Genomic DNA, 24016 nt, shown 5'->3' with positions numbered 1-24016 from the left:
TATACTAAGATTTTTATCGAATGAAGCGTTTTTTTTTTTACAATTTGTTCAATTGTTGGTATGGTACATGATATTGGGTTGGAATTGATAAGTTATTATTTTCAATGTGTATTGAAGAAAAATGAAAAAAATGTTACAGATGTAAGAGAATGATTCACTACACAAAAACTAAGGTAATAACAACGACTCAAAGGACACGATTTCAATCCAATATTTTATACCAAACAAGCCTAGTTGACCCTCCATAGCATAATTATGGGGCAACAGTTAATCGAACACTTTATGTGCAATAATAAACTAGAACCCGAAATGGCTTCAATCAGAAACCAAGAAATTCAGAAATACCTTCAACCCTTCAAGAAACAGCAATCGAACAACATCAATTCTTCAAGATATCGAGACAGAATCACAACGGAAGAATTGGCCCGGAGGATCGTACTCGGGAAAGGATACCATGATAGAGTTTACAGAATCTTGAGCAAGAAATGAAAATAAACAGAGAAAGATGGAATTGCAGAGAATAAGAACAGGCCAATCCTTTCTAATAGATTATGATGAGGTGGCAGTCAACTATAGTCTACAATATATATATATATATATATTTTAGACGTGTTATCCTGAATTTTTCAACTTAAAAAAAAAAAATTATGACAAAGTTAGATTTCATCTCTTATGAACTATTGGATTAGGTTTTTCTTGTCTCAATCTCATATGTTGGTTTGTTTCTCTAAAATTAGACAATATAAGATTTCATTTTGTTGATGCGCACAAAATCAGTGAAGACTTTGGAACAACGTAAAGTGTCAAGTTTGTGATATTCGCTCAGTTGCTCTGGTCACTAGTGAGGATAAATATGTAAAGAGATAGAGATAGGGAAGCAACCACAAGATGTACGTGGTTCACCCTAAGTCTGGCTACGTCCACGGAGTAGAGAAGTTCTCATTAATATTGAAGGGTTTGCACAAATACATAAGTTTAAGTATAATTATCATCAGTGGGTTCTAATGACTGGTTTAAGTAAAATAATGACACTAGCGATTCATTGTAGGAGAATGGTATTCTTTTATAGTTGAGGAGAGTCTCCAGCTCTTGTCCACAGTCGATGTAGGACTATATGAGCTTTATTCTGATGTTGACATTTGTCGTGCTATGATTGGCCACTTGGTTGGAGGGAAACTCTTGTGCTTCAGTAGGGGTGCCTTAGCATGTACCCCTCAGTGGATCATTGAAGGTATGAAGTTGACCAGTGTTTGGTAGTTTCGGGATTGGTCAAGTATGGTACAAACACATTTCATTTCATAACAACCATTAATTGGATTATCTTATCTCAATCTCATCCATTAGTTTATTTCTCTAAAATAATTTGATTGCAGACTTGTAGAACGAACATGCACAGAGTAGCTAAGCCTTGTGTTTGTAGCATTTAGATAATTAAATTGTAATAACTTTACTATTTAGGTATGTTTGCTTGTTCATTGCTTTTAAATAACTAAATTGTAATGCCCTTACAATTTAGGTATATTGTTTATTTCTGTTTGGTTTAGGTCTCCAACTACCAATGTCATTCCAATATGTAGTGTGTTTTTTTTTTCGAAATTAATAAAAGTAAGCCCTTTTATTAGAACATATTATATCATTTTATGTGTAAGCATTAAACATAAAAACAAAATGTAGGAGGACTTTGGAACAAAAACGCATAAAAAAAAGAATTAAAAATAAAATGAGAGTATATGTGTATTCGCAAGTGGGGAAAAAGTGAAAGAATTTGGCTCACATAGGCTGTACTTTTCTTGTAGGACTCATTGCTTTTTAGGGTTGGATGTAGCCTAATTTTTTGATATCCAAGAAAGGAAGCCGTCAGCCTAAGTGGTGGATTTAGCCCTATTTTTTGGCCCATTTAGGATGAAGTTCATCACTAAAACCATCTCCAAAGAAATGTCAATTTATAAGAGTCAAATTACAATTGATGGCTGATGCAGTAATCTAAAGTCTTATGTTAAATTTTGTACTTTTCCAACCGAATTGTCAAATGTTATTTTATTATTTAAATAGAGCTTTAAATGGTTGTAGTTATTAAAAAAATGTTGAAACACAATTTTTATTGGTTGAAATGTTAGTGGAATAAAAGACCCACCATTAAAATGAATTAAAAATAAATTTGACATTGATGTCAAATTTTACTCCAAATCACAAAGCCTTCAAATTCAGTCAGCAAATAATACTTCTATTGGAGAGACATTTGATGTCAAATATGCACAGTGACATTCCACCTAGTATTTTAACATCTCATTTGGAAATTCTCTAAGGCTTCAAATGTAGTAGCCTTATGGAGGATAAAGCCAGGAACGCTCTAAGGCAAAGGTTAGCGACTGGAGGCTAGAAATATTTTTGGTTTTCTATTGCTCTTAGGTTTTTATACTTATAGAATTTTTTGAAAGTGTGAATCTCACATACAAAAATTAAAGAACCTCGCATACACTTATAATTAAGGAGTTGAGCCACTTGACTTTTGTCAATTGGTTTTAGGGTGAACAACAAAAGAAAGTTAATGTTCTCCTATAAAATCTGGCCCAACTCCTTACAAGCTCTTGCATCATTGATATAAGTTTTTGTCCTTCACATTCTCACGTGCCCACTCACTTATGGCGATTTTTAAGCTAAACATGCGTGCAACACAAACTAGGTGATATGTAGCACGTGTGACTGTTGGACTTCATACGTGAGCTAACCTGCGCTTTGATATACCATGGAAATTTCAATATAAAATCAATTAACAATATGGGGAGTAGCCAACTCCTTATAAGTCCTTACAAGGTTTGGTCTATTGATTACTGATGTGAGACTTTTTGTTCTTCAAACTCACTCATCAACTTTTTTCATGATATTAGAACATATTATCCACATATCAAGCCCAACAACCAACGTGCTCGCACTTCATTTTTGTGTTGTACACGCAATAAACTTAAACAACATCACACGAACGTAAGGATATCGGATTGAGAACATTAGCAAATAAAAGAACGTTGTATATACTTGAGCCACACCTCCTGAACCGTTACTGATTTATTTTCGCATGGAAAGCTCAACTTCATTGAGAATCTATTTCATGTTTTTTATAAGGATAGTTTAGTTACGATGCCTGGTCCATAACTGTTATAGACTCAAATCTTATGTATTTTAGATTTTTGATTGAAGTCTCTCTCTTGCTACATAAATGACATAATAATAAAAAGAGATGCAATAATACCAATAAAGACTCAACCCTTATTTTTTTTTTTTTTGCTTTCATTTACACTACCAATTTAATTGTTCAAAATTGCTTATGGGTTTTGATAAAAAAAATAATAATAATTGCTTATGGGTGCATTCTAGATTATAAAAAAAATGGGAATTTTTTTATTTTTTTATTTTTATAAAATGAGTACATTTATATAATAAAATTTGGCTACATTTACATAAAAAGGTGGGTACATTTTATATTGAAAAAACAATAGTACATTTTAGATTAAAAAATAAATAGATTTTACCTTAAAAAATGGGTACATTTTACATAAAAAAAATGGTATTAAAAAAAAAAAGGGATACATTTTATATATAACAAAGTGGTACATTTGTAAAAAAAAAAAAATGGGTACATTATAAATAAATTATGGGTACAAATAAAAGGTTAAAAAATTATGAGTACAAATAAAAGTTTAAAAAATAAGGGGCAAAAAGAAATTACAAATTAAAATTTAAAAGAAAATTGGTGCAATTTAAAAAAAGTTGCAAAAATGGGTACAAACTAGAAATAGAAATATATGATAAAAAGTTTAGCCATAAATATAATATATCAACTGTAACATTTCTAACACTAAATGAATATATTTAAAAATAAAACTTAATTATCTTGACATGTAAATATTTTTTTTTTGAATAATTAATGGCGTCTATTAAAACCGAAGGACCTTGATCCAAATTTGAAAAAGAATAAGATTTTAATCAATGGAGTAGAAAAAATAAGAATGAGGCCTAATTTCTCCTTTTATAAATAAACAGTGCATGACAGCATTTTTTTTCTCTATAACTACTTATTAGTTCAACTACTCTGGAACATCAAATGATATATAATTATATATTCGTTTTTTTTTTCAGCCGACAGGATATATTCCATCTGTGTTATTACGTAATTTTCCTACATTTTCCTCGGAAAATTTGTTGTATTTTATGTCAAATTCAAGAAGTACATAACGAGTTTAAAATTTGTGCACTTGTTTTATGTGTGGTATTTCTGTAACTTTTATTAGTAATTGACACGTGTTAATAAATTTAACTCTTTTTAACTTTGTTATTATAAATTTAATATATATCAATTAATGATAAAGACAACAGAAAGGCTAAACGTAAAATAAATGCAGAAGATTTGTTCTCGTAGGTAACAATTACGGTTTATAGCTCATGCCCCTAGATAAATTTCTAAAAAAAGACGAGTAAACGAATGAAATGAGAACCAATTATGAACAATATACTTATTATGTATTCAAATAAAGAAAAATGAAATGATCACACCTATGCACGTAGAAACATTATAATATGCACTATTAAAAATGAAAAAACTTATATAGATGAGCTAATTAATTAGTTCGTTGCCTTCTTTTGAAAACAGAAAAATTTATATAAATATATCATATAGTAGATACGGATGGATATTAAACATTGACACATATATACTACACAACCTTATCACTTCGGTTGATATTTTTGCAATATTGCAAATAGTATAATAGATCTGATATCTGTTTGTCATATGAATTGGGAGGGGGTGGTCCAAAAATATAGTATCTCATTTATTATTCTTAGGGGTGGAAAAAAAAAAAACTGAAAATTCCAAAACCGAATCGAAAATCTCTTAACCGTTTCCAAAAAGTTCGATACAGGACTCGAGATCCCACAGCCATATGCCTTCTTCTATAATCCCAAACCAAAGCATATTTTATTATATTTAATTTTAAATTAGGTCTAAGACTTATGTGGCGAGTTGGATTTGTTTGAGATTTAATCTCAACCGTTCATTCATTACCCTATCTCTCTCGACCTCATTCCCACAATCTCACTATCTCTCTCTCTCTCTCTCTCCCTCGATCGACTCATCTTCTTTGTCCACCTAAAATCGAGGTTTGCTTCACAACACACTCCAATGGCTTCCTTCAATGTTCCCTTTCCAAAGGCGTGCTTAGCCCCCGTTACCCGCCTTGGCTCCTCCGCCCAACCGCAGCAGGACCTACTCTCCTTCCACAATTGCCTCAGTCGCTGCCCCATTCCATCTCTGTAGATTTCTGGTCTTCAGGTTTGATTAATTCCGTATACTCTTTACTTTTTTAAAAATTTTGTTTGTATAAATTTAATTGCTTTTTGTGTTTTCATGCTTTAATTTTGTATTTTGCTCAAATGGGTATTGTTTGTATATCTTTATTTTTTAAGCATCTTTAGTTTTTCCAAAGCGTAACGAAATACTAATATTTTAATATTTTTTGAAGAATATCGAAATTCCGATTAAAATTTTTGGAATCCCGTCCCAAAAGGAATTCGTTCGCAATTTGGGTTATGTTTTTCAGTTCGGGATCCTGACCCGAACTACCCCTAATTGCACTTTGTTGTTGTTTCAAACTTTATTACACGCTGTGCTGTTTGTATTTTTCTCATTTTGTTCAGTAGGCAAGCGAACAGTATTTATTTACTCTTGTATTTTAATGTCTGGCACAATTCGTGTCTTTATTCATGGGACACACATGTTTCTGGTAGCTGGGGTCTATGACACCTCCCTCGGTGGAGCGGAGCGCCCTGTCTCCATCGTCCCTTGAATGCATACATGTGTCCATCATATATACATGGTTGCATGAACATACATCACCGTGCATGCATGAGTATTTTACCCATGTATTCATGAACATTTTACATTACCATGCATGCTGCCATGCATAACAGCATAAGCATACGTGCATTAAAAATGGGGTATAAAAATATCAACAGTCACCATCATTGCTAGCAACCTCCCATATCTTTAATCGTACTTCCAATGACTATTGAACAAGTCAAAACCATTTACTCACTTTATTCCCGTGCCTTATATTGGAATTATCTTTGTCACAGATACATGTTGGCAATGATAAAACCCTACCATTCAACTCATTATTAATGTAAAATATTGATATAGTACTAATTATTAGAACACAATTTGCAGACTCACGGTGCGAACTTGAACAACCTGCGAACAAGGAAGAGCTTTTGAGGAGCACCATTGTACTGTCGGTCAAAGATTCCCCGACACTCAAGTTAGTGTCGATTGGTATTGTTGAATGAACTCAGGGAAAGAGTTATAAAGTTTGTATCTCAGCTCTAGGGTTTAGAATGACCGATGCTTATATCCTTTTTGAGGTTTATCTTGAGAATCCATGAGTGGATATTACTCTCAAGCCGTGTTGGCTCTTATCTTTGCTTAGTCTTCAATTTTGGATGAGGTGTAGTTCTCGAATAAGATATGAGGATCACGTTCATACTATTCAGACCTGGATTCTCTTAGTTAGGCTCAAGCTAGGGCTTGGAACCTTCTTTATAGCTTATTGGCAGAGTCATGCTTATTTAAGATGATTAGGGAATGTCTATGGTGTTGTAGACATATTGAGACCCGGACTTGCATGTTCTGCTAGATCTGAAGATGATGTTGATATCGTCTCCAAGCTCTGAGATGACACGTGAGAGGTCCATGCCATTGCATGGTCCGACAGCCTCCAACCATGGGAATGTGCCAATAAATCCTAAACTCTTGAAATTCTCATTCATCTTCTAAATTTAACTTGCACATATTTCTACATCATGTAGCTCTTGGCTCGTGTGACAATATCTAACATGCTTATTCCTTTTCTTGGTTGTACGTAGAATTCCCAATAGCAACAAGATTCTCAAGATGTGCCAATTAAATTATGTTACAAAGGAGGTAAATGGGGGTAGTTGATCTACTCACCAAATATATATATATATATATATATATATATATATATATATATATATATACTGGTGCATAAATATAACTTGAGGCCCTTTAGATATCGGTGTATTTCCACCACTGTATGAATGCGTGACATTCAAGTGATGTGAAAAAAAAAAAAAAAAACAAAAAGAAGAAGAAGAAGAAGAGGTATAATGAAGAAAAAAAAAGTTGTGAATATCACTGAACATGCATTCATTATTTGGTACGTCAAAGAAAATAGAGTTCCCTATATATAAAGATATGTTAACATGTGGAGTGCTGCATGACCAATCTAACTCGGTCTTCTATAAAAAAAAAAAAGCTAAAAGTTATATAGAACTTTGATCTAACTAGCACCTAACATATTTTAAAACCTTCATCTAACTAGTAGAAGATGAAACTAGCTAACTATATAAGACAAATTGCTTAAGGGAAGGGATCCCCATTTTTTGGGATTAGGTGTGGGGCCCACTCCACATTGAATTTCAACGATCCAAACCGTCTATTTTGTTAGTCTCGATTCACAGACCATCCTTGCAAAAATTCAATTCAATCCGAAACTGTTTGCCTATTTAATTATCAAGATCAAATTTCATTTTTTCTTATATAACAAAGTATTCGTTTATTTCTTTGAACCCAATTAGATGTCTTAAACATTTATAATTTAGCTAATATTTTGCAAGGATGATCTATGAATCGAGACTAACAAAATAGACGGTTCGGATCGTTGAAATTCGATATGGAGTGGGCCCTACACATAATCCCCTTTTTTTCAAAAAATGGAGATCCCTTCCCTTAAGCAATCTGCTATATAAGAAGCTGAAAGTTGTAATTAGTAATTTTTTTTCTTGGTATAAATAGCTAGAAGTTACAAATTTTTGAAGTCTAGGGGACCAGTATACTGTCGATGTGGCTAGACTTAAATAAACTTGTATGCAAATGTGGTCCATACATATTGTTAAGGAAGAGGGTGATGTAAATTGAGTAGTGCCTGGCCTTCACCTCAAGGTCTAAAGGTCCACACAGCTAACAGAAGTTAATTCACTTCCAAGGGGGCTTGTCTCATAACTGCTATAAATTTTTTTTTACCTAAGTGATGTTAAAGGAGAGAAAATATGAACTTAAAATATCAGGTGGGAAGTTTTTTTATTTTTTATTTTTTTTTATTTTTTTATTTTTAAATATCAGGTGGGAAGTAAATATTGTTAACTTAGGGCGTGTTTGTTTGAGCTCCTTAGGTTTCACTAGACTAGACTGGCTTACTAGTCTGTGTTTGGTTTGATTTGGGACTGTCTTTAATGGGATTAAGTCGGATTCGTTCCGACTAAAGGCTTCGCTACCTCGTCTTGGCTAGTACCCCCGAAAAGGATGGGATTGCTAATCCCGGCTCTCTAATATCTGCATCGTTTGCGATCTGCAACCATGCGTCGCCAAATCCAGTCACAAATCTTGCAGTCTCGTCGATCTCCATCATCCCCGCAAACCCATCACCAAATCTTGCCGTCTCGTCGATCTCCTTCGTCCCGCGAACCCAACATTCTATTTGCTTCAAATTGATTTCTCCCCTCTTATGAAACCCAACGAACCCACAACCCAGATTTCCCCTCTTTGCTTCGAGAAGGAATACCTAGCTGGATTTGCTTTGGATTTAATCCAACGCCAAGAACTGAAATTGTAATCTCAAAGAACTGAAATTTAAATATCAAAACAAATTCAGAGTTTCATAGTTTAAAGAAGAGAAGAATAGAGCAAAGTAATTTGAGTGAAAATGGCGAAAAAGAGAGAGTGGGGAGGGGTGACAATGGGACGAAGAAAAAAGAGAGTAAAAAAGGGAAAGGACAGGAACACCATGGACGGAGAAAAAGAGAGGTTAAGAAAGAGGAAGAAGATTATAAAAGAATAAATAAATATATTAATATTAAAATATTAATAGATATTGGTTAAATAATATAATATTAAAGTGTGTTAATTATCTTACTTTTTAGTCCGACACTGCACCAAACGCTTCACTAAGTCAGTCCAGCTTAGTCTAGTCTAAGCCAGTCTACCTTAGTCCCTGAAGCTAATCCAGTCCGAGATAGTCCGGTGCAACAAACGCATCCTTAGAGTCAAATTATTAGACTCAAATTATTATATACTGAGTTAATCAAAATAAATTGGTATCAAATTCGTTATTTACAAAAATCGTACTTAAAACACCTATAGTGCCAAAAATAAGTGTTCTTAACTATTTGAAATATTATGAGGTTCAAAATTGTACTTAGGTAATCGTGGTCCATATGTCACTTACATATATGTACTTATTAACTTATGGACAGGGGTGTCCCAAAGGTATTGACAAGAAAATTGAAATTAATTGTTTATGTTGGCCCCTTTGCAGAAAGGAAAATTAGAATGAACAAATTAACTTAGCGCTTAATTAGTGACCAACTAAGTACAGTCGTATGTTCACGCGATGCCTTTCGACGTGTGTTGTGTTGAGTTTTGCTTTTGCTTGCGTATGTAGCAGAATCCTTGTTGCATATCGCTCCAAGAATAATCGAATATGGGTGGTGGTGGTGGTGGTGTGCACTACTTTTTTAATAGCAATGGTTAACATTTTCCTTATTCTTTTAGACTCTTATCATACCTTCCAAAGAGTTACAATGAAAAGGATTTGTAAGACTCATTGTTAATTAAAATGATATCGTCTTATTTCTATTTTTCATATGAGCAGGAAATTGAAATCAGAATCTTGAGAGAAAAAATTAATATTCTTAATCAACTAAGCAACTAGTGCCGTGCAAATTTTTTATTGAAGTCTCACCATATTCAACATATTCAATCAAAAACATAACATATAACACTATATGCCACTTTGGTATTTAGGATTAGGCTGGATTGAAGAATGTCTATTTTTAAATTTTATTTAAGTTAAAGGTAGAAGATGAATTAGTCATGAACAAAATTTAACCTAATCTATTATAACCAATCCATTTAATCCCTTCTACTTGAAAAACTAATTAAAAAACTATTTCTTCAAAATTTAGGGCTTGAACATAATTAGTGATTACAGACATATATGTTACAAACTTAGTGTTGTCGACAAACAATGAAATGTTCACAATAATGACTAAAGGGGTAAACAATAATGACCCAAAAAATGAACGCTCCGGATCATAGAATTACTTTGTGAAGTATACCCAAACAAATAATTAGTGTCGTATTAATTTATTAATCAGTTGAGCACTTATATATAGTAACAAGTGGTGTAACGAATTCACGAATGTTAAGAATTTAACACACAACGCCATATTTTTTTGTTAGGAAACATAATGATAAAGTTAAGGTTCAAATTTAGTGTTTAGTTATTAATGGTAAATGCACGCATAATTTAAATACGGTGCACTATATCAGCATGTCGATCACATACTATCATAAATAATTTATTTCACTTAACAATATCATACTAATTTTCCACATAATACCAAAATGTTCTTTATTCTTTATTTTTTATTTTTTATTTTTTATTCTTATAAGTAATATATAAAACTCTTTAGAGATAGGCCCTTACAACTCCTATTTACTAGACAAAACACATCTAGTTTAAAGCATCCAAATAAATTTCTAATTTCACATAAACATAAGCAAATAAGTTACCTATCATTATTATATAGGCCAAACTGCCGATCTGCCCCCTCTAAACTTTTACTTAGTTTTCGATTTCCCCCCCTAAAAATTTTCAATTGGAAAATGAAGGACTTAACTAATTTTTGTGGCCAATTTCTCCCTTAATATTAGTTTTCCATAGATTTCATCACAATTAACGTTAACTCTTATCACGTACACACCACGTGACTCTCCTTTAAAGACAAAAGTGTCACTTCGCCAGACCTTCAGACACAAAAGTTATAGAATCACACAAATTTGCATAGGTTGACATTTTAGAAATCTAGGGTTTTCAATTATTTTAAAGAACAAAGCGACCAAACTACCTTCACATGTTGTGCACATGCTCCCATTTAACAAAAATTTGGATGGAATGAATGAAAAACTACTAGCAGGGGGAAATTGGCCAAAAAAATTAGTTTAAGTCCTTAATTTTCCAATTGAAAAGTTTAGCGGGGAAATCGAAAGTTAAGTGAAAATTCAGGGAGAAAATTGGCAGTTTACTCTTACTATATATTTACAACTTATATCACAACTCTCTTATAATGTCAACAAATTTATTGCTCACCCTAATTATGTTGAGCAATGAGTCCACCTAGTGTTCCACATGTATATGTTAATACCAAAATGTATGTAACAAAATGTCAATACCAAAATGTACAAACCAAAATGTATGTACTAGAATGTATTATAATACCGAAATGTGTGTACCAAAATATACGTATTGAAATGCATTATATTTGAATTAATTACCTATATATTTGTATCGATGAATATACCGAAATATACCAAATGAATTAATGTACCTAAATGAAGAACATACAAATTGTATCCAAATTTATTATAAAAAAAAATTAGTTTACCTAAATGTAGACATCAAATATATTATCATGAATGAAATGGAAATTAAATTTAAATGAAATTAATACATTAAAAATAGGAAGAAAAAGAGAAACAAAATATCAAAATATAATTAATAAATGAGATGATTAAATACATTAGGGACAAAAATCGGATTTTAACTTACACAAGGTTATAGTCTAAAACTCAGTTTTTTGAAGAATGAAAATGAACCTTTATATTGCCACTTAATACTACGATCTAGTGGTATTCCTCTTCACTTGTAAGTTAGAGGTCTTATGTTTGATTCTCGCTAAAGGCGAATTTGAACTACATTATTATTAGCCCATTATGAGATTAAGGTCATCTCCTTCCTTTGGTATAGATAATATAATTTGTTAAAAAAAAACTTTTCTATTTAAATAATAGGATTTTTTTATTTTTTATTTTTTATGAGTAGAACGATATAGTTTACACTAAGAGGAGGGAGAGTTCGACTAAGCTGCATAATGAACAACCTATTTTGGTATTGAATTCGTCATTTACTAGATTTAGACCTAAAATTTCTCACTTATAAATAAAGAAGAACATTACCAAACCATAATACTATATCACATTTAAATAATATGATGACCAATGAAAAGTTTATTTTATTTTATATAAAGAAAATTGAGGGTGAAGAGATAAGTCAACATATAAATCTTATTTTATTGGGTTGTGCGATAAACCGACCCATTTTTACCTCTTCTCTTTATTAATTTTTATTTTTTCGATATTTTTTAATTTATTAGATCTAACATTTAAAAATTTAAAAAAATGTGTAAAGACAAATAAATGTGTTTATAGCATCATCCATTTTTAGATTTGATGTTAACATGATCAGGAGAACATTTCTCTTATATATATATATATAAAAGAGAATATAAACTAAATATAAATATAGGTCAGTATGTGGGGAATGGGGATGACATAGAGAGATTGGAGAAATTTTTTATTGTGGCAGAAATATGAATGATACATCAAGTATTTTTATAGAAATGGTAAAAAATTTATTTTTTAAATTATTAACATTTTAACAATATATTCTATTATTTAAATAATAATACGTGATATATTACTTTTATACCGATTACATTGAAAAATCTCTCGTGGTTAAATTGGGTCACTTTAGCGTTTTGGGTAGGGGTCTGTCATGTCTCTGTCAGTCATAAATAAGGGGGAAGCAAAGCAAAGTGCTCCTGCTGCTCGAGAAAGAGAGAGAGAGAGAGAAGAAGACAGAGAAATACCACCACCTCTTCGGCCCATGAGTAGTACACTACTGCTCTTCAGTTTTCAGTCTTCAGTCTGCCCGCTGCTGTCCTCCCTTTTCCTTCAGTCCTTCCCTCTCTCGAGCGGGAAAAATAAAAAATAATAATCCATTACACGCACAAACCGAAAGAAAAGAGAAAGCAGGAGAGTATACAATATATCCATCTTTCTCTCCTCTCTCTCTTCCTTTCTCTGTCTATCTATCTCTATCCTCTAAAGCTATTGATTCTCTATAGCTTCTACCTACAACCCTTATCCTCATTTCTCCTTCTTGTTCTCCTCAAAACGACCATGGCAGTTGCGTTTGGTGGCTTCTCCATCCGGTAAGCTTGCTTGCTACCTCAAATTTAGCAACTTTTCTTTGCTTTGTTTTTTGCCGCTCTTAAAAATTTGTTCTTCTGTTTTTGTAGAGAATATGCGGCGAAGATGCGAACCGTGGACGTGCTGAAATGTTATCCCTTCGCGGTTGCGGACAACCACGACGACGAAGATACGAAGAAGAAGAAGGAAGCAGAAGCGGCGGCGTTGCTTCCTCCGATGACCGTGACCAAGTTCAACTGGTGGTCCCACGAGCTCCACCGCTCGAAAAGATCCAACAAAAACAAAGAGGTACTAACTCTTGTCAACAAAGAAAGCTCAGATATCCCCAGAAACGACATCGAATTCACTGCTGTCGAACAACGACTTGACGAGGTTGTTGCTGCTGATGGTGATGGTGCGGCTGAGAGCGAGGAGACCCTGAAATCGTCCGACGACGACTTATCGTCGTTGGTTTGTCCAGTTTGTAAAGATTTTGAGGCGTCTACCGTGAACGGTGTGAACGCCCATATCGATGGCTGTCTTGCGTCGAGGGAGGAGCGGAGGAGGCAGATGGGGAAGATAAAATCGAAAGCTCCCAAGAAGAGATCTATTGCGGAAATATTCGCGGTGGCGCCGCAGATTCAAACGCATGAAAAAGATCTTTGTGAAAGAGATGACGTTGATGGAGATAATAATTGTAAGGTGTTGGGTGAGAGTGGCAGTGTTTTAAAGGCAACAAAGAAAGTAAAGAAAAGGAAGAAGGAAAAAAGGGTTATGTTATTGGAGGAGGAGAACAACAACAAGAAGTTCAAGAAGAAGAAGATTAAGATGGTGAAGAATGATGGGTTAATTGCAAACAAGGTATGTGATCAACTTTCATACCATAAAATATTGATTAAACAGTTGGGTGTGTGTTTTTTTATGATTATATAATAAGATTGTTGTTGAAGTTGATTACTGTAGTGTTAGTTTGATTACTTTGTGCATAAAATTATACTGGTAAAAAAGCTGGGAGAAAACGTTGTAATTAGTTTGAGGGGAGCGAGTGCGTTTGTTGTCATTGTACCTTGTGTTTTATGTGTTCTTATTTACGGGGTTATGGATTGTCCAAAAAAATTTATCGGGTTATGGAGGGGAGAGGTTGGTGATCCAGCTGTACGGTACGGATTCGGCAGAAAAAGGGATTTTATAGGGTGGACGATTTTCTTTGTCCTTGGTTTAGCAAGTGTATAATCCTAGCTACACTAATGATGTTGTTTCCCCCCACACACACAGACACACACTGTTTGAGTACTAATCTCTTTGGGAAGAAAATATGCTCCAATTTCGATCAGATTAGATTTAGATTTAGAAGTGGGCGTCTGTATAATTATATTGCTTATTAAAAGTGTGGTAATAATTTTTGAAAGCTCTACTAGCTATATATCCATTTACGAAGTTTTACAAAGATGGTTGCTGATGAAATGAATAACTTTATACGTATGGTGAACGGGTTTCTGATCATCGGGAAATCATGTGATACGGATGGGCATGCAGTAGTACTGTTTTTTAATTTGTGTGATCTTGGTTGTTGCAAGAGATTGGCAGTGCATTATTTGTGTTTGTCCTTGATTAAATTTGGATCTTCTGATTGGCTTTGGGGATTGATTAGATATCCTTGACCTTGGAATATCTAGAATACTGGATCTTGTCTGCTTCTTGGTCTGATATGGTTTGGAAGACTATGAACGCCCAAGACTTGCTAGATATATATCAGTACTGGGAAGTTAAAGACTATTCGGGTCCACATGAACAACTTCTGAAACAAGAGATTTCAGTATATGTATCACTGTATATATGTATGGTGTTTGAATGGTTACAGCAGCTATGGATGACTGTTTTGGGATGTTATTCCAGCTATTCAGTCGGGGTTTGGTCAAGCAATTATATGCTAGATCCATATGCTGGTTTGTAATTGGATCGCATGCATTGAGGATATAATCGATAAAACATTTAAGAGATAATCGATCATACATTGAATCAGCGATCAAATGAGCGGTGGTATTTGATTCGATTTATCTGAATGTCGTAGATTTGTGGAATTATGAATGCTAGACTTTTATGCCTTCAGGATGTCATTTTATGTCTAGTGGTAGTGGGATCTTTTAGAAATCGTTTGGAAGGATAATTCCATTAAGTGAACGAAGAGCTTGGAGATAATGCATGCCTGGTGATTTTCATTCTTCTGTCATCATATCATCACAAGAATGTGAGTCAAAAGGTGAAACATCTTTATCGTATGGATGATATCTGGTCAAGTGGAGTTTATTCTGCACATGTTAGCTTTTTGGCTGGGTATTGTGTCTTGAAATCTTGGATTCAGTTAAGAAAGAGAGATTGAATGGGTGTTTTGTCCTTGTATATCATGCCTTTAACTTCTTGGTCTGAACAATCTTTGTGGCATGGCTGATAGTTCGAAATGATGATAGAGATATTAAAGAATGATATTTCAGTACTACGGAAGGTTGGTCTAATTGTTCAAAGATAAAGACGATGGATTCCTTTCTGCAGAATAATAACTATCTAAGAATTCTAAAATTGAAGCAACAATGGTCACTTTGATCTTGCGGTCTAAAACAATCACACATGAAGTCTTACCTAGCTGTGCGATGTCATTGGTTCCTACAATCATTAACTTACCCTAAATCCTTTAGTTAAACAGACTCTTTCAAGAGAAGCATGGAGAATCTGAACCGATCTTTCATGAATCAGCTATGTCCATTAAAAGGTTTAATGTGAATGTTTCGATTGAGCGACAAATTGTTTGGACAAGAGCAATCTCTGGGAAGCTGTATTAGTTGCAATATGATCTGATAAGCTATAATAGATGTTTCTTGAATCAGCTAAATTGTTTGGACAAGATAGAGAGGTATATATGTGATCAGACAAGTTACAAGCCTTTGTTACGAAGTAGGATAAATTTCATCTTACTTGCAATGCAGCTAAATCCCAGGAGTATTGCTTTATCTGGATATATGGTAGAATGACTTCAAGTTGTAATCGGGTGACGGATCTACTTGATGGAAACTACAATCTGCAGTTGAATATTAAAGTTTTGATCTGAGAGAATAAGTATTAACTGTTGCTAAGCACAAACTTCGGCTGGGGTGTTTTATTTATCTTCGTCTTGTTTTGGTATTGGCATGTATGCAAAAAGGATGCAAAAAGTGTTTTTCGCATTACGCTAGTATATTTCTGCTGGAATTTCTTTTTTGACAGAAGGACATACTAGTGGTCTATTCGTCATAGATAGTACAATGGATCGTCGGATAATCAATAGCTTTAAGTGAGCTTATGATATGGCAGTCCAGAATACTTGATTTAGAAATTCCCTTTGCACTTAAGAGTGCTTTTAATCCAATTAATACATACTGATATTGTAGCTAAATAAAATATTTTCTAATGCTTACTTATTAACTATGATCAATACAAAGTTTTACTGAACCAACGATATAGATTTATGTAAATTTTCTTGTTTTGTTTTAAGAATTTGAATGTGACGGTGTAATGACTTTCTTGTATGAATTAGGACCATTCTTGCAAACTTAAATTGCAAAGTTCAGCCAATTATGCCAAAAAGCTGAATAAGAAGTTTGCACCGGATATTTGGGATTCTGTAACTGCTTGTGCAAGGACACCAAATGTCAAATGTTTAACTGCAAAGAAGCGAAAAGTTGTTCAAACATCCAAATCATTTCCAAAGCGTAAAAAACCAGTGTTTGCCGTTCACAGCATTCTCAAGAATCATGATGTTTGTGGGCAGAACTCCACTTATTGCAGCATGCAAAGTGATAGTCAATCAAATCCTTGTGGTATTCAACATTCAGAAAGGCATGTTAAATTTTCTGGGATGGATCACAAACTTAGTCCGAGGAATAATCGAGTGTCTTCCTTTGAGAATAATTCCGATTCCTTTGCTAGTTCATCTGAGAAGGACCAGTCTTCTGACAGTAATAAAGAAGCAGCCCCCATGGAGGTACACAGAAGAAAAAATGATGTTTCAATTGATACAGATATTGGAACTGAGTCTTGCAGTGTAATCGGAAGGAAGGAATTGCCTATAATTCCTGATCATGTTGATATTCCAAGTTTTCTGAGGCCACATATGACTCATCAAGAAAAAGTAAATCAAATGCCAGATAAATCTGTGCCTTCAAGTAGTTTTGCGGCTGAAGATAATAATTTGAGGATGTTCGACCAAGGCTACCTACCCCCCACACATAGACCTGCAGATTCTCGCTTTCCAAGACCGATATTTGCTCTAGAAGAATCCCGTGTAAGTACTCAAGGAGCTACTGTTTCCAGAGATTTTGAGCCCAGTGGAAAGATGATTGATCATGTCGTACATCCTATGCACGGAGTTTCTGCAATGAGTTCAAAGGAAAATACAGGAGCATTTCCTGTCCCTTCTTCATCTAGTTTCATTTTCAATGAGAAAGCAAAGGGGAGGTTTCCATTCCTGTCACAATCTGAAATTGATAAATTCAGCGATTGTGGTCTGCACTCCCAATTATTATGTCCACCCATGGACTTGATGGGTGGCTCATATCCCTTTCCGGAGTGGAAACAAAGAACAGTTACATATAGGGAAGGGTGTGCAGATGAGGACTTTGTTGGCTTGCCTCTCAATTCACATGGTGAGCTAATCCAGTTGAGGAAGTTGAATGCTACACCAGGGTCCTCCAATGGCTTGCCTACACAGAATTTTACCCACTTGACAAGTATCAGCAGCTTACCGACGCAGAATTTTACCCATGTAACAAATACAGGAGATTGTTCGACTGCATGCAACAAACATGTTTTGGAAAGAGAACTTCCAAGTGATCGGTTGAACTTCTTTCCTATGCAGAATTGTGTTAAACAGAATCCTAGGTCACATATTCGAGATTTGTTTGGTGCTACTTACTTGCAAAGTACTCAAAGAGCAGATATACATCAGTTTGATTTTGAGAGCGGAAGCAGCCACTCTTTTTGCCCAATTGTTTCAGACCGGAACCTGATGAATGTCTCTATCAGTGAATGCGGACAATTTGACCAGGTGAAGAACCAAAAGATAGGTGGAATGATCTCTAAGGAAAATTCAGGCCGCACACCATTGGGTGTGAATCAACCAACAATGCGGTTAATGGGAAAAGATGTGGCAATTGGTAAAAGTAGCAGAGAGATTCAAGGATTTGAGGATGGAACATTGTGGACAGATAAGGAAATTATAGCAGAGCATTGTCCTTCAAGTACCGCCTTGGATACTCTGTCGTTGAACAGGAATTTCCAGCATAACTGGTTTCCATGCACAGCATCGGGGAAGTTGAAAGAACCTGCCGCACAGTCGTTTGAAATTCACAGAGAACATGCCCCACAGCAAAATTTAATGATGAAAGCTTCAGAGTCCAGATTTCCCCACACTTACCGCAACTGGCAAAGCCATTCCACGTTTGAAAATGGCAGCCTTACCGCCAACAGAAGTCCAAGTTCTAATTTGATCCGTTTTGCTCAGATGCCCACTTCACCTGCAATGTTTAATGGGGCACCTAAATTCCGAGAGCAATTCTTGTCTGGAGCTGAATCTCTACAATCCCTACAGTTTGGCTCTCAACTACCGATATTATCTGCTCCTCCTAGTACCTGTGGGCATGGGGTTTTAAGACCTGCTGAACTCAATTACAAGCAGAATCCACCTCATTTTGCAAAATCATCATTCGGCTTCCCTTTCCTGAATCCTGAATGTAGAGACAATAATGTGGAGTCATCATGGTTTCAGAGCTCCTCTATGGGCATGCCCCCTTGGTTTTTACATGCAACACTGCAGGTAAACCCCCCAAATGCAGCTTCTCAATCTTTTCTAAATGTGGATAGCAGACACCATCAGCATATTATGCCGAGAGCTAACTTTTTTAACGAGCATCATTCGTCGGAAATTTCTTATCCTTGCAATTTCATGACCTCTCATTCACAAGTGAGGGAGAATGCACCTACTCAGGCGACTGCAGTTATGCCTCCTCTTGCTCGAGCTGTTCAAGGAGTAAATCTACAACCAACATCTGGCACCGACATGGACAGAAACAGAATCAAGATCAAAGACAGATTAAAAACAAAATCTTTCAGTATCAAAGACCCATATCCCTTCAAGAAAACCAAGAGACTGGCAGTGAAAGCTGTAGATTCAACAAAGGCTGCCAACATGTTGCGCTTAGAAACACAAGAAAAGTTGAGTGCTGCTGCAGGATCGTCAAGAGGGAACATTTTAGATGAAATGCAGTCTAATATGAGAGCACTTGACCTCGACTCAAGTTGGAAGAAAGCAAGCGATTTGGGTTGCAGCCAACACGACGTTCAAAAGGATGGATTCAAAACCTTTGGAGTTGAGTCTTCCAAAATGGATGGCGTTGTGAGAAGTACAGGCCCCATTAAACTTTGTGCAGGAGCAACACACATCATAAAACCCACTCCAAATGTGGATCAGGATAACTCCAGGTCAATCCATTCAACAATCCCCTTTGTTGCAGTAACTAATGGTTTCAGAGAACCACAACCTCAGAAGAAAACAACAAAGATTTACAGGTTTTAGAAGTAAGTCTTCTTAAATGGATATATGTTCCTTTCCGCCACATCATTTTTTTTTTGTGTCAGATGCTTGTAAACATCACATTTTGTGAATGCCACAGGTTCACTGCTTAGGCCAGGATACAAGAACGTTCATGCATGAATGCCAGAAGCAGCATTGTTCATAGGATTTCAGGTTGTTGCGCTTGCAGTAACACTTGCCAAATTAACTGTTGAAAACTTATGTATTTTCACATCTATTTCTAAAGCCATGTTACGATCTCCACATGGGATCTGTAAAATATGACATTTTAGCTTATATGCTTTATCTTACAATTTTATTATTATTTTTTTTTGTTTTTGCTGGCTGAAGTTAAGATTTATTATTTTTTTTTGTTTTTGCTGGCTGAAGTTAAGATTCCTGTTTTCTTGAGTATATGTAATTTTCGAAGTGCGAAAATTCTAGTCCCTCCATAAGCAGGAAATTTTTTGGCCTTTTTTAAAAATAGTTTTTTTCCAAGATTTTGGTATACTGCAATAGAAATTTCACTTTTGCTCTATTTCTTCAAAGTACATTTATCGACATGCATTTTCTCCAATACTCGAGAGAAATAAAGCATATATAAGCTTCCAATTACATTGATATTGAAAGAAAGTTACAAAGACTAGAATGCACATCTCTTCTATATGTTTGTAGCTACATAATTGCTGCATCGATCAGTACCTCCTAGCTTCTTTTTCAGCCTGCGTATTTGATCACAGATTCATTGGTGAACTTAATCTTTCTTAGAAAGAGATCAATAGATATTAATTCTTCGATGATGATCGTAATTAGTGTTTGTACATACCGCTTTGACGACTCTTTCGAAAGCATCTTCTCCATGTTGACTGATGAAGCGTTCGACGGACTTCCTTGCGTCGAGGCTCATCATTTGCAGGACCTTCTTCTGACCCGCTGTATAGTTTGAGCTCGTCATATCCATTCCAAGCTTCACATACTTCCTCACAACGTTCTCATAAATATAGGCTGCCCCATTGAAAATTGGCAACACCAACCAAATGCAAAATAACAGCTTCGTATACGGCCATATTGGAATCCTATACATGCCAATTTCCAAATACATATATAGTTTGATCAATAGTTGCATGGATAGTTATTAGAAAAATGTATATATCAAAATAAAGAGAAATGATTTCCAGATTCTATTTTTCTAACAGTTGGAATGAATAAATACAAGCAGAATCAAGAGACAAAAACAAAGAGATCGATGAGTGAAGAAAGTGAAAATGAGAGTGTGGAAATTATCTCCCTCCCTAAAATAAATGTGCATGCAGTATTTTGTTTACATACCAAGCTAGGACTTTCCAGCAGGATAGTTCGAATAAGGTTATGAAAGAGTATATAACCCAATATGTTAGCCACTGCTGATCGTCGAGTGCTGAAGGGCTCTCGATTGCTCTCATTGATGCATACCTGTTCATGCATGATCACCAAATGGAATTAATAAATATATCAATAAATTAGTCAATCAATTCTAGCTGATTATTGCTTTTTTTGGTCGATTATTAAGAATGTACTTACAATGGATAAAGAAGCAGAAGGCCTGGCCTGCAAGAAGATCAAAAGCAAAATTCTCAAGATTAATCGGTACGTAGAAATGAAATATCAATTAGTAAGTTCCGGTTATGATATAATAAAATACACATATGTATATATGTTCGTTAATGCATGTTATTATTCATATTTCTTGGATATATTTCAAAAAATTACCCATAATATTAACAATATTGGAAGCTTGAAACCTTCAACTATATATTTATTAATTAAGATTGTGAAAACTTGAAGGTCAAACAACTGTATAAAGTTTATAGATTCAAAAAGTCCCCCATCCACCATGGTTGGGTAGCTAATAAAAAATTGCTTTAGATTGGTCTTCAAAAAAAAAAAATATATATATTTCAGATCATCTTACTTGTTGTAGAAATCACACGAATATATGTGTTGTCTAAGGCTTTAATGTGACATGAATATAACCAAATACATTTCATGCATACATCTACATTGTACGTTTTTAATACTCTTTTGCTCTACATGAATATAACCAAATACATTTCATGCATACATCGATGAATGGAGGATATGATAGAGCAATTATTAAAAAAATAATAAGAATAAAAACAGATGATGATATTTTAGGTGGGTCTTTTGCTAAATACCCGATTATTGTATCCAAATTTTTAGCAATGGCTCCAAGAACACCCATGCTGAAACACTATAATTTGATCTGGTCCGGCCGCGCACTCGTTTCTTCTTAAAAATTAATCCTGAAATATATGAGCAATAATTTCCTGAGAAAATGAGTCGATGATGGGAAGTACAAGTAAGTCGTGTATTTAAAAGTCTCTGGATTGTTGAGGTTGATTTGATGAAGCCAAGTAAAGAATTTTTGCCCCATCAAAGGGTTTTCTTTTGGTGATCTCAATGGCATTGGCATATATACCTTAGCTAGCTTTTCTTTCTCTTGAAACTTTTCTCCTTTTTCAAAGCTACTTTTACGTGCGTTAGCATCTTATAACATACACATTTCAGTTTTTATTTATTATATATGCATAACATACATATTAATTGGTTATAAAAAAAGGATAATAATTATAAAGATTGGTGTTTATTAATTAGTGATGCACTCATAAATTAAAGGCTTTGAAAGACCAGAAGGCCCCAATAATCACAAGCTTCATGCTGCAAACTCATGAACTTGTATTGATTCCTCTAATGTTCAATACGCTGCATGCTTATTATAAGCATGTTAAGGTTAATAGCTATATGGATTTAATTAGTACAATAAAATGCGTGCTATTAAAAAATAAGACCCGAAACACACACTCAATTGATGAAAAAATTTGCATGTAAATATGTATCTTTTGATTAAAGAACGCGTTTGTTTTTCACGATCAGATTCAATATCGCATACTCATTAGGTGATTACTAGTTAATGCGAGAAAACAAGTAAACACATTGCATCTGAATCTCTCTGACTCGGTTACATATGATTTATATTTACTTTAGAAAGAAATAAATAATGAAAAAAGGGGATTAAAAAGTTAATAAAAAAGAAAAAAGGAAAAAGCAAAAGAAATTAGAGCAAGCAAACCCTAAAGGTGGAGTGTAGGTAATAAAAAGCGACAAGGCATGTGATGGACAAGCAAGTAAGGCAGGGTACAACAACGACAACATGTTATTATTTTGTGGTCCAAAAACAGTAGCCTACCTTAATAATTCCAAAAGCTTTCATCATTACATGTACTTTGTGCATTAACTTTAACTTGATGTAACTCCAGCATGTTATGTTAAGTAACACCTAAATTAGATCCAAGGTTATGTTATGTAAGCCCTAAATTAGATCAAATTATATAAGTTGAAGAATGTTAGCTATCTTTTTCATTTGTTTTTTGGGCTTTTTCACTTATTTTTTAAACAGGATATTGTTTGCTTGCTTAGTGCTTACCTTCATTCATATGGTGGCTATATGTAAAAAATACATATTCATTACACTTTAGATAAACAGAGATGCTTAGATGATAATTACGTTACGCTTGCTGAGTTGAGTCCACTTACATATAGTTCCGTTAACTAGTGCACTCCTACTTGAAAGCTACAAAGGGAGATTACGGGCTGACAAGTATTTAAAAGAGAAAAAAAGTTTTTGAAATGAGTTGAAAAGCGAAGCAAATGGAGGAGTTGGCTTGTTTGTTGCATAGAGCACACATTAAACTAGAAAGTTAATATTCTAAACTACAGTTTTTTCCCTTTATACCCTAAAAGTTAATTTACAATTTTTAAAAAATAATAAAATTTTCGAATTTGGAGGCCACCAACTAATGTCTCGGCCTCCTCTCTTCCAACCTTTCTTCTTCCTGACGAAAAAAATAAAAAAAATACCTTTCCTCTCCGTCTTCCTCCCCGTGTTGCTGCCGTGGCAACAAGATTACCTCCACAGCTGAACCCCACAACCAACGGGGTCCTCTCTCTCCTCACCAACTGCTCCTCCGCTGCTTACATCCTCCAAATCCAAACCCAACTCATGTGGAAATTATATATTATAATATAAAATATTGTAATATATAATTTTAATAATTGAATGAAAAATAGTGTTAACTGTTGCAGTCATATTTAAAATATGAATATAATTGTGTAAATCCTAGAGAATCTGAAAATGTATCTTATATTCCTATTATGATTAGATTACATATTAAATGTTGTAATCTTAAAAGGAAATGTTTTACCCTTCCTACTACTATAAATAAAGACACAATGGGGGTGAACCAAACACACCT

The 24016-nt window shown here is 34.4% G+C and overlaps 2 protein-coding genes and 1 long non-coding RNA gene across 3 annotated transcripts; 2 read left to right on the top strand and 1 right to left on the bottom strand.

Moving 5' to 3' along the window:
- Window positions 1-4804: 4804 nt before the first annotated feature.
- Window positions 4805-6850, top strand: LOC108174119 (uncharacterized). Its single transcript, XR_001790889.3, has 2 exons — window positions 4805-5326; window positions 6221-6850. It is a non-coding gene; the product is annotated as an uncharacterized lncRNA (long non-coding RNA).
- A 5884-nt stretch (window positions 6851-12734) lies between these two features.
- LOC103443211 (uncharacterized) lies at window positions 12735-20028 on the top strand. The gene is made up of 4 exons (XM_008382014.4): window positions 12735-13125; window positions 13213-13963; window positions 16671-19708; window positions 19804-20028. Exons 1-3 carry the CDS (start codon window positions 13094-13096, stop codon window positions 19704-19706), a joined length of 3819 nt encoding a protein of 1272 aa, XP_008380236.3. The 5' UTR covers window positions 12735-13093; the 3' UTR covers window positions 19707-19708; window positions 19804-20028.
- A 183-nt stretch (window positions 20029-20211) lies between these two features.
- On the bottom strand, window positions 20212-22152 carry LOC103443212 (HVA22-like protein f). Its single transcript, XM_008382016.4, has 5 exons — window positions 21899-22152; window positions 21264-21290; window positions 21033-21155; window positions 20530-20779; window positions 20212-20425 (listed from the first exon to the last, which is right to left on the bottom strand). The coding sequence occupies exons 1-5, from the start codon at window positions 21943-21945 to the stop codon at window positions 20399-20401; spliced, it is 474 nt and encodes a 157-aa protein (XP_008380238.3). The 5' UTR covers window positions 21946-22152; the 3' UTR covers window positions 20212-20398.
- Window positions 22153-24016: the final 1864 nt, after the last annotated feature.

Source organism: Malus domestica, chromosome 09, assembly GCF_042453785.1.
Source record: "Malus domestica chromosome 09, GDT2T_hap1".
Taxonomy (NCBI): domain Eukaryota; kingdom Viridiplantae; phylum Streptophyta; class Magnoliopsida; order Rosales; family Rosaceae; genus Malus; species Malus domestica.
The sequence above is the reverse complement of the archived record's forward strand: the minus strand, read 5'-3'. Positions and strand labels throughout refer to the sequence as shown.

Excerpts from the sequence above, each read along its gene's own strand:
- LOC103443212 (XM_008382016.4), bottom strand. The coding sequence starts at position 21,945 with ATGGGTGTTCTTGGAGCCATTGCTAAAAATTTGGATACAATAATCGG. Across the intron at positions 21,156-21,263 it reads CTTCTGCTTCTTTATCCATT|GTATGCATCAATGAGAGCAA; the intron begins GTAAGTACATTC and ends ATGCATGAACAG. Across the intron at positions 20,426-20,529 it reads TCGAAAGAGTCGTCAAAGCG|GCTGAAAAAGAAGCTAGGAG; the intron begins GTATGTACAAAC and ends TCAAATACGCAG.
- LOC103443211 (XM_008382014.4), top strand. The coding sequence starts at position 13,094 with ATGGCAGTTGCGTTTGGTGGCTTCTCCATCCG. Across the intron at positions 13,126-13,212 it reads TTTGGTGGCTTCTCCATCCG|AGAATATGCGGCGAAGATGC; the intron begins GTAAGCTTGCTT and ends CTGTTTTTGTAG. Across the intron at positions 13,964-16,670 it reads ATGGGTTAATTGCAAACAAG|GACCATTCTTGCAAACTTAA; the intron begins GTATGTGATCAA and ends TGTATGAATTAG.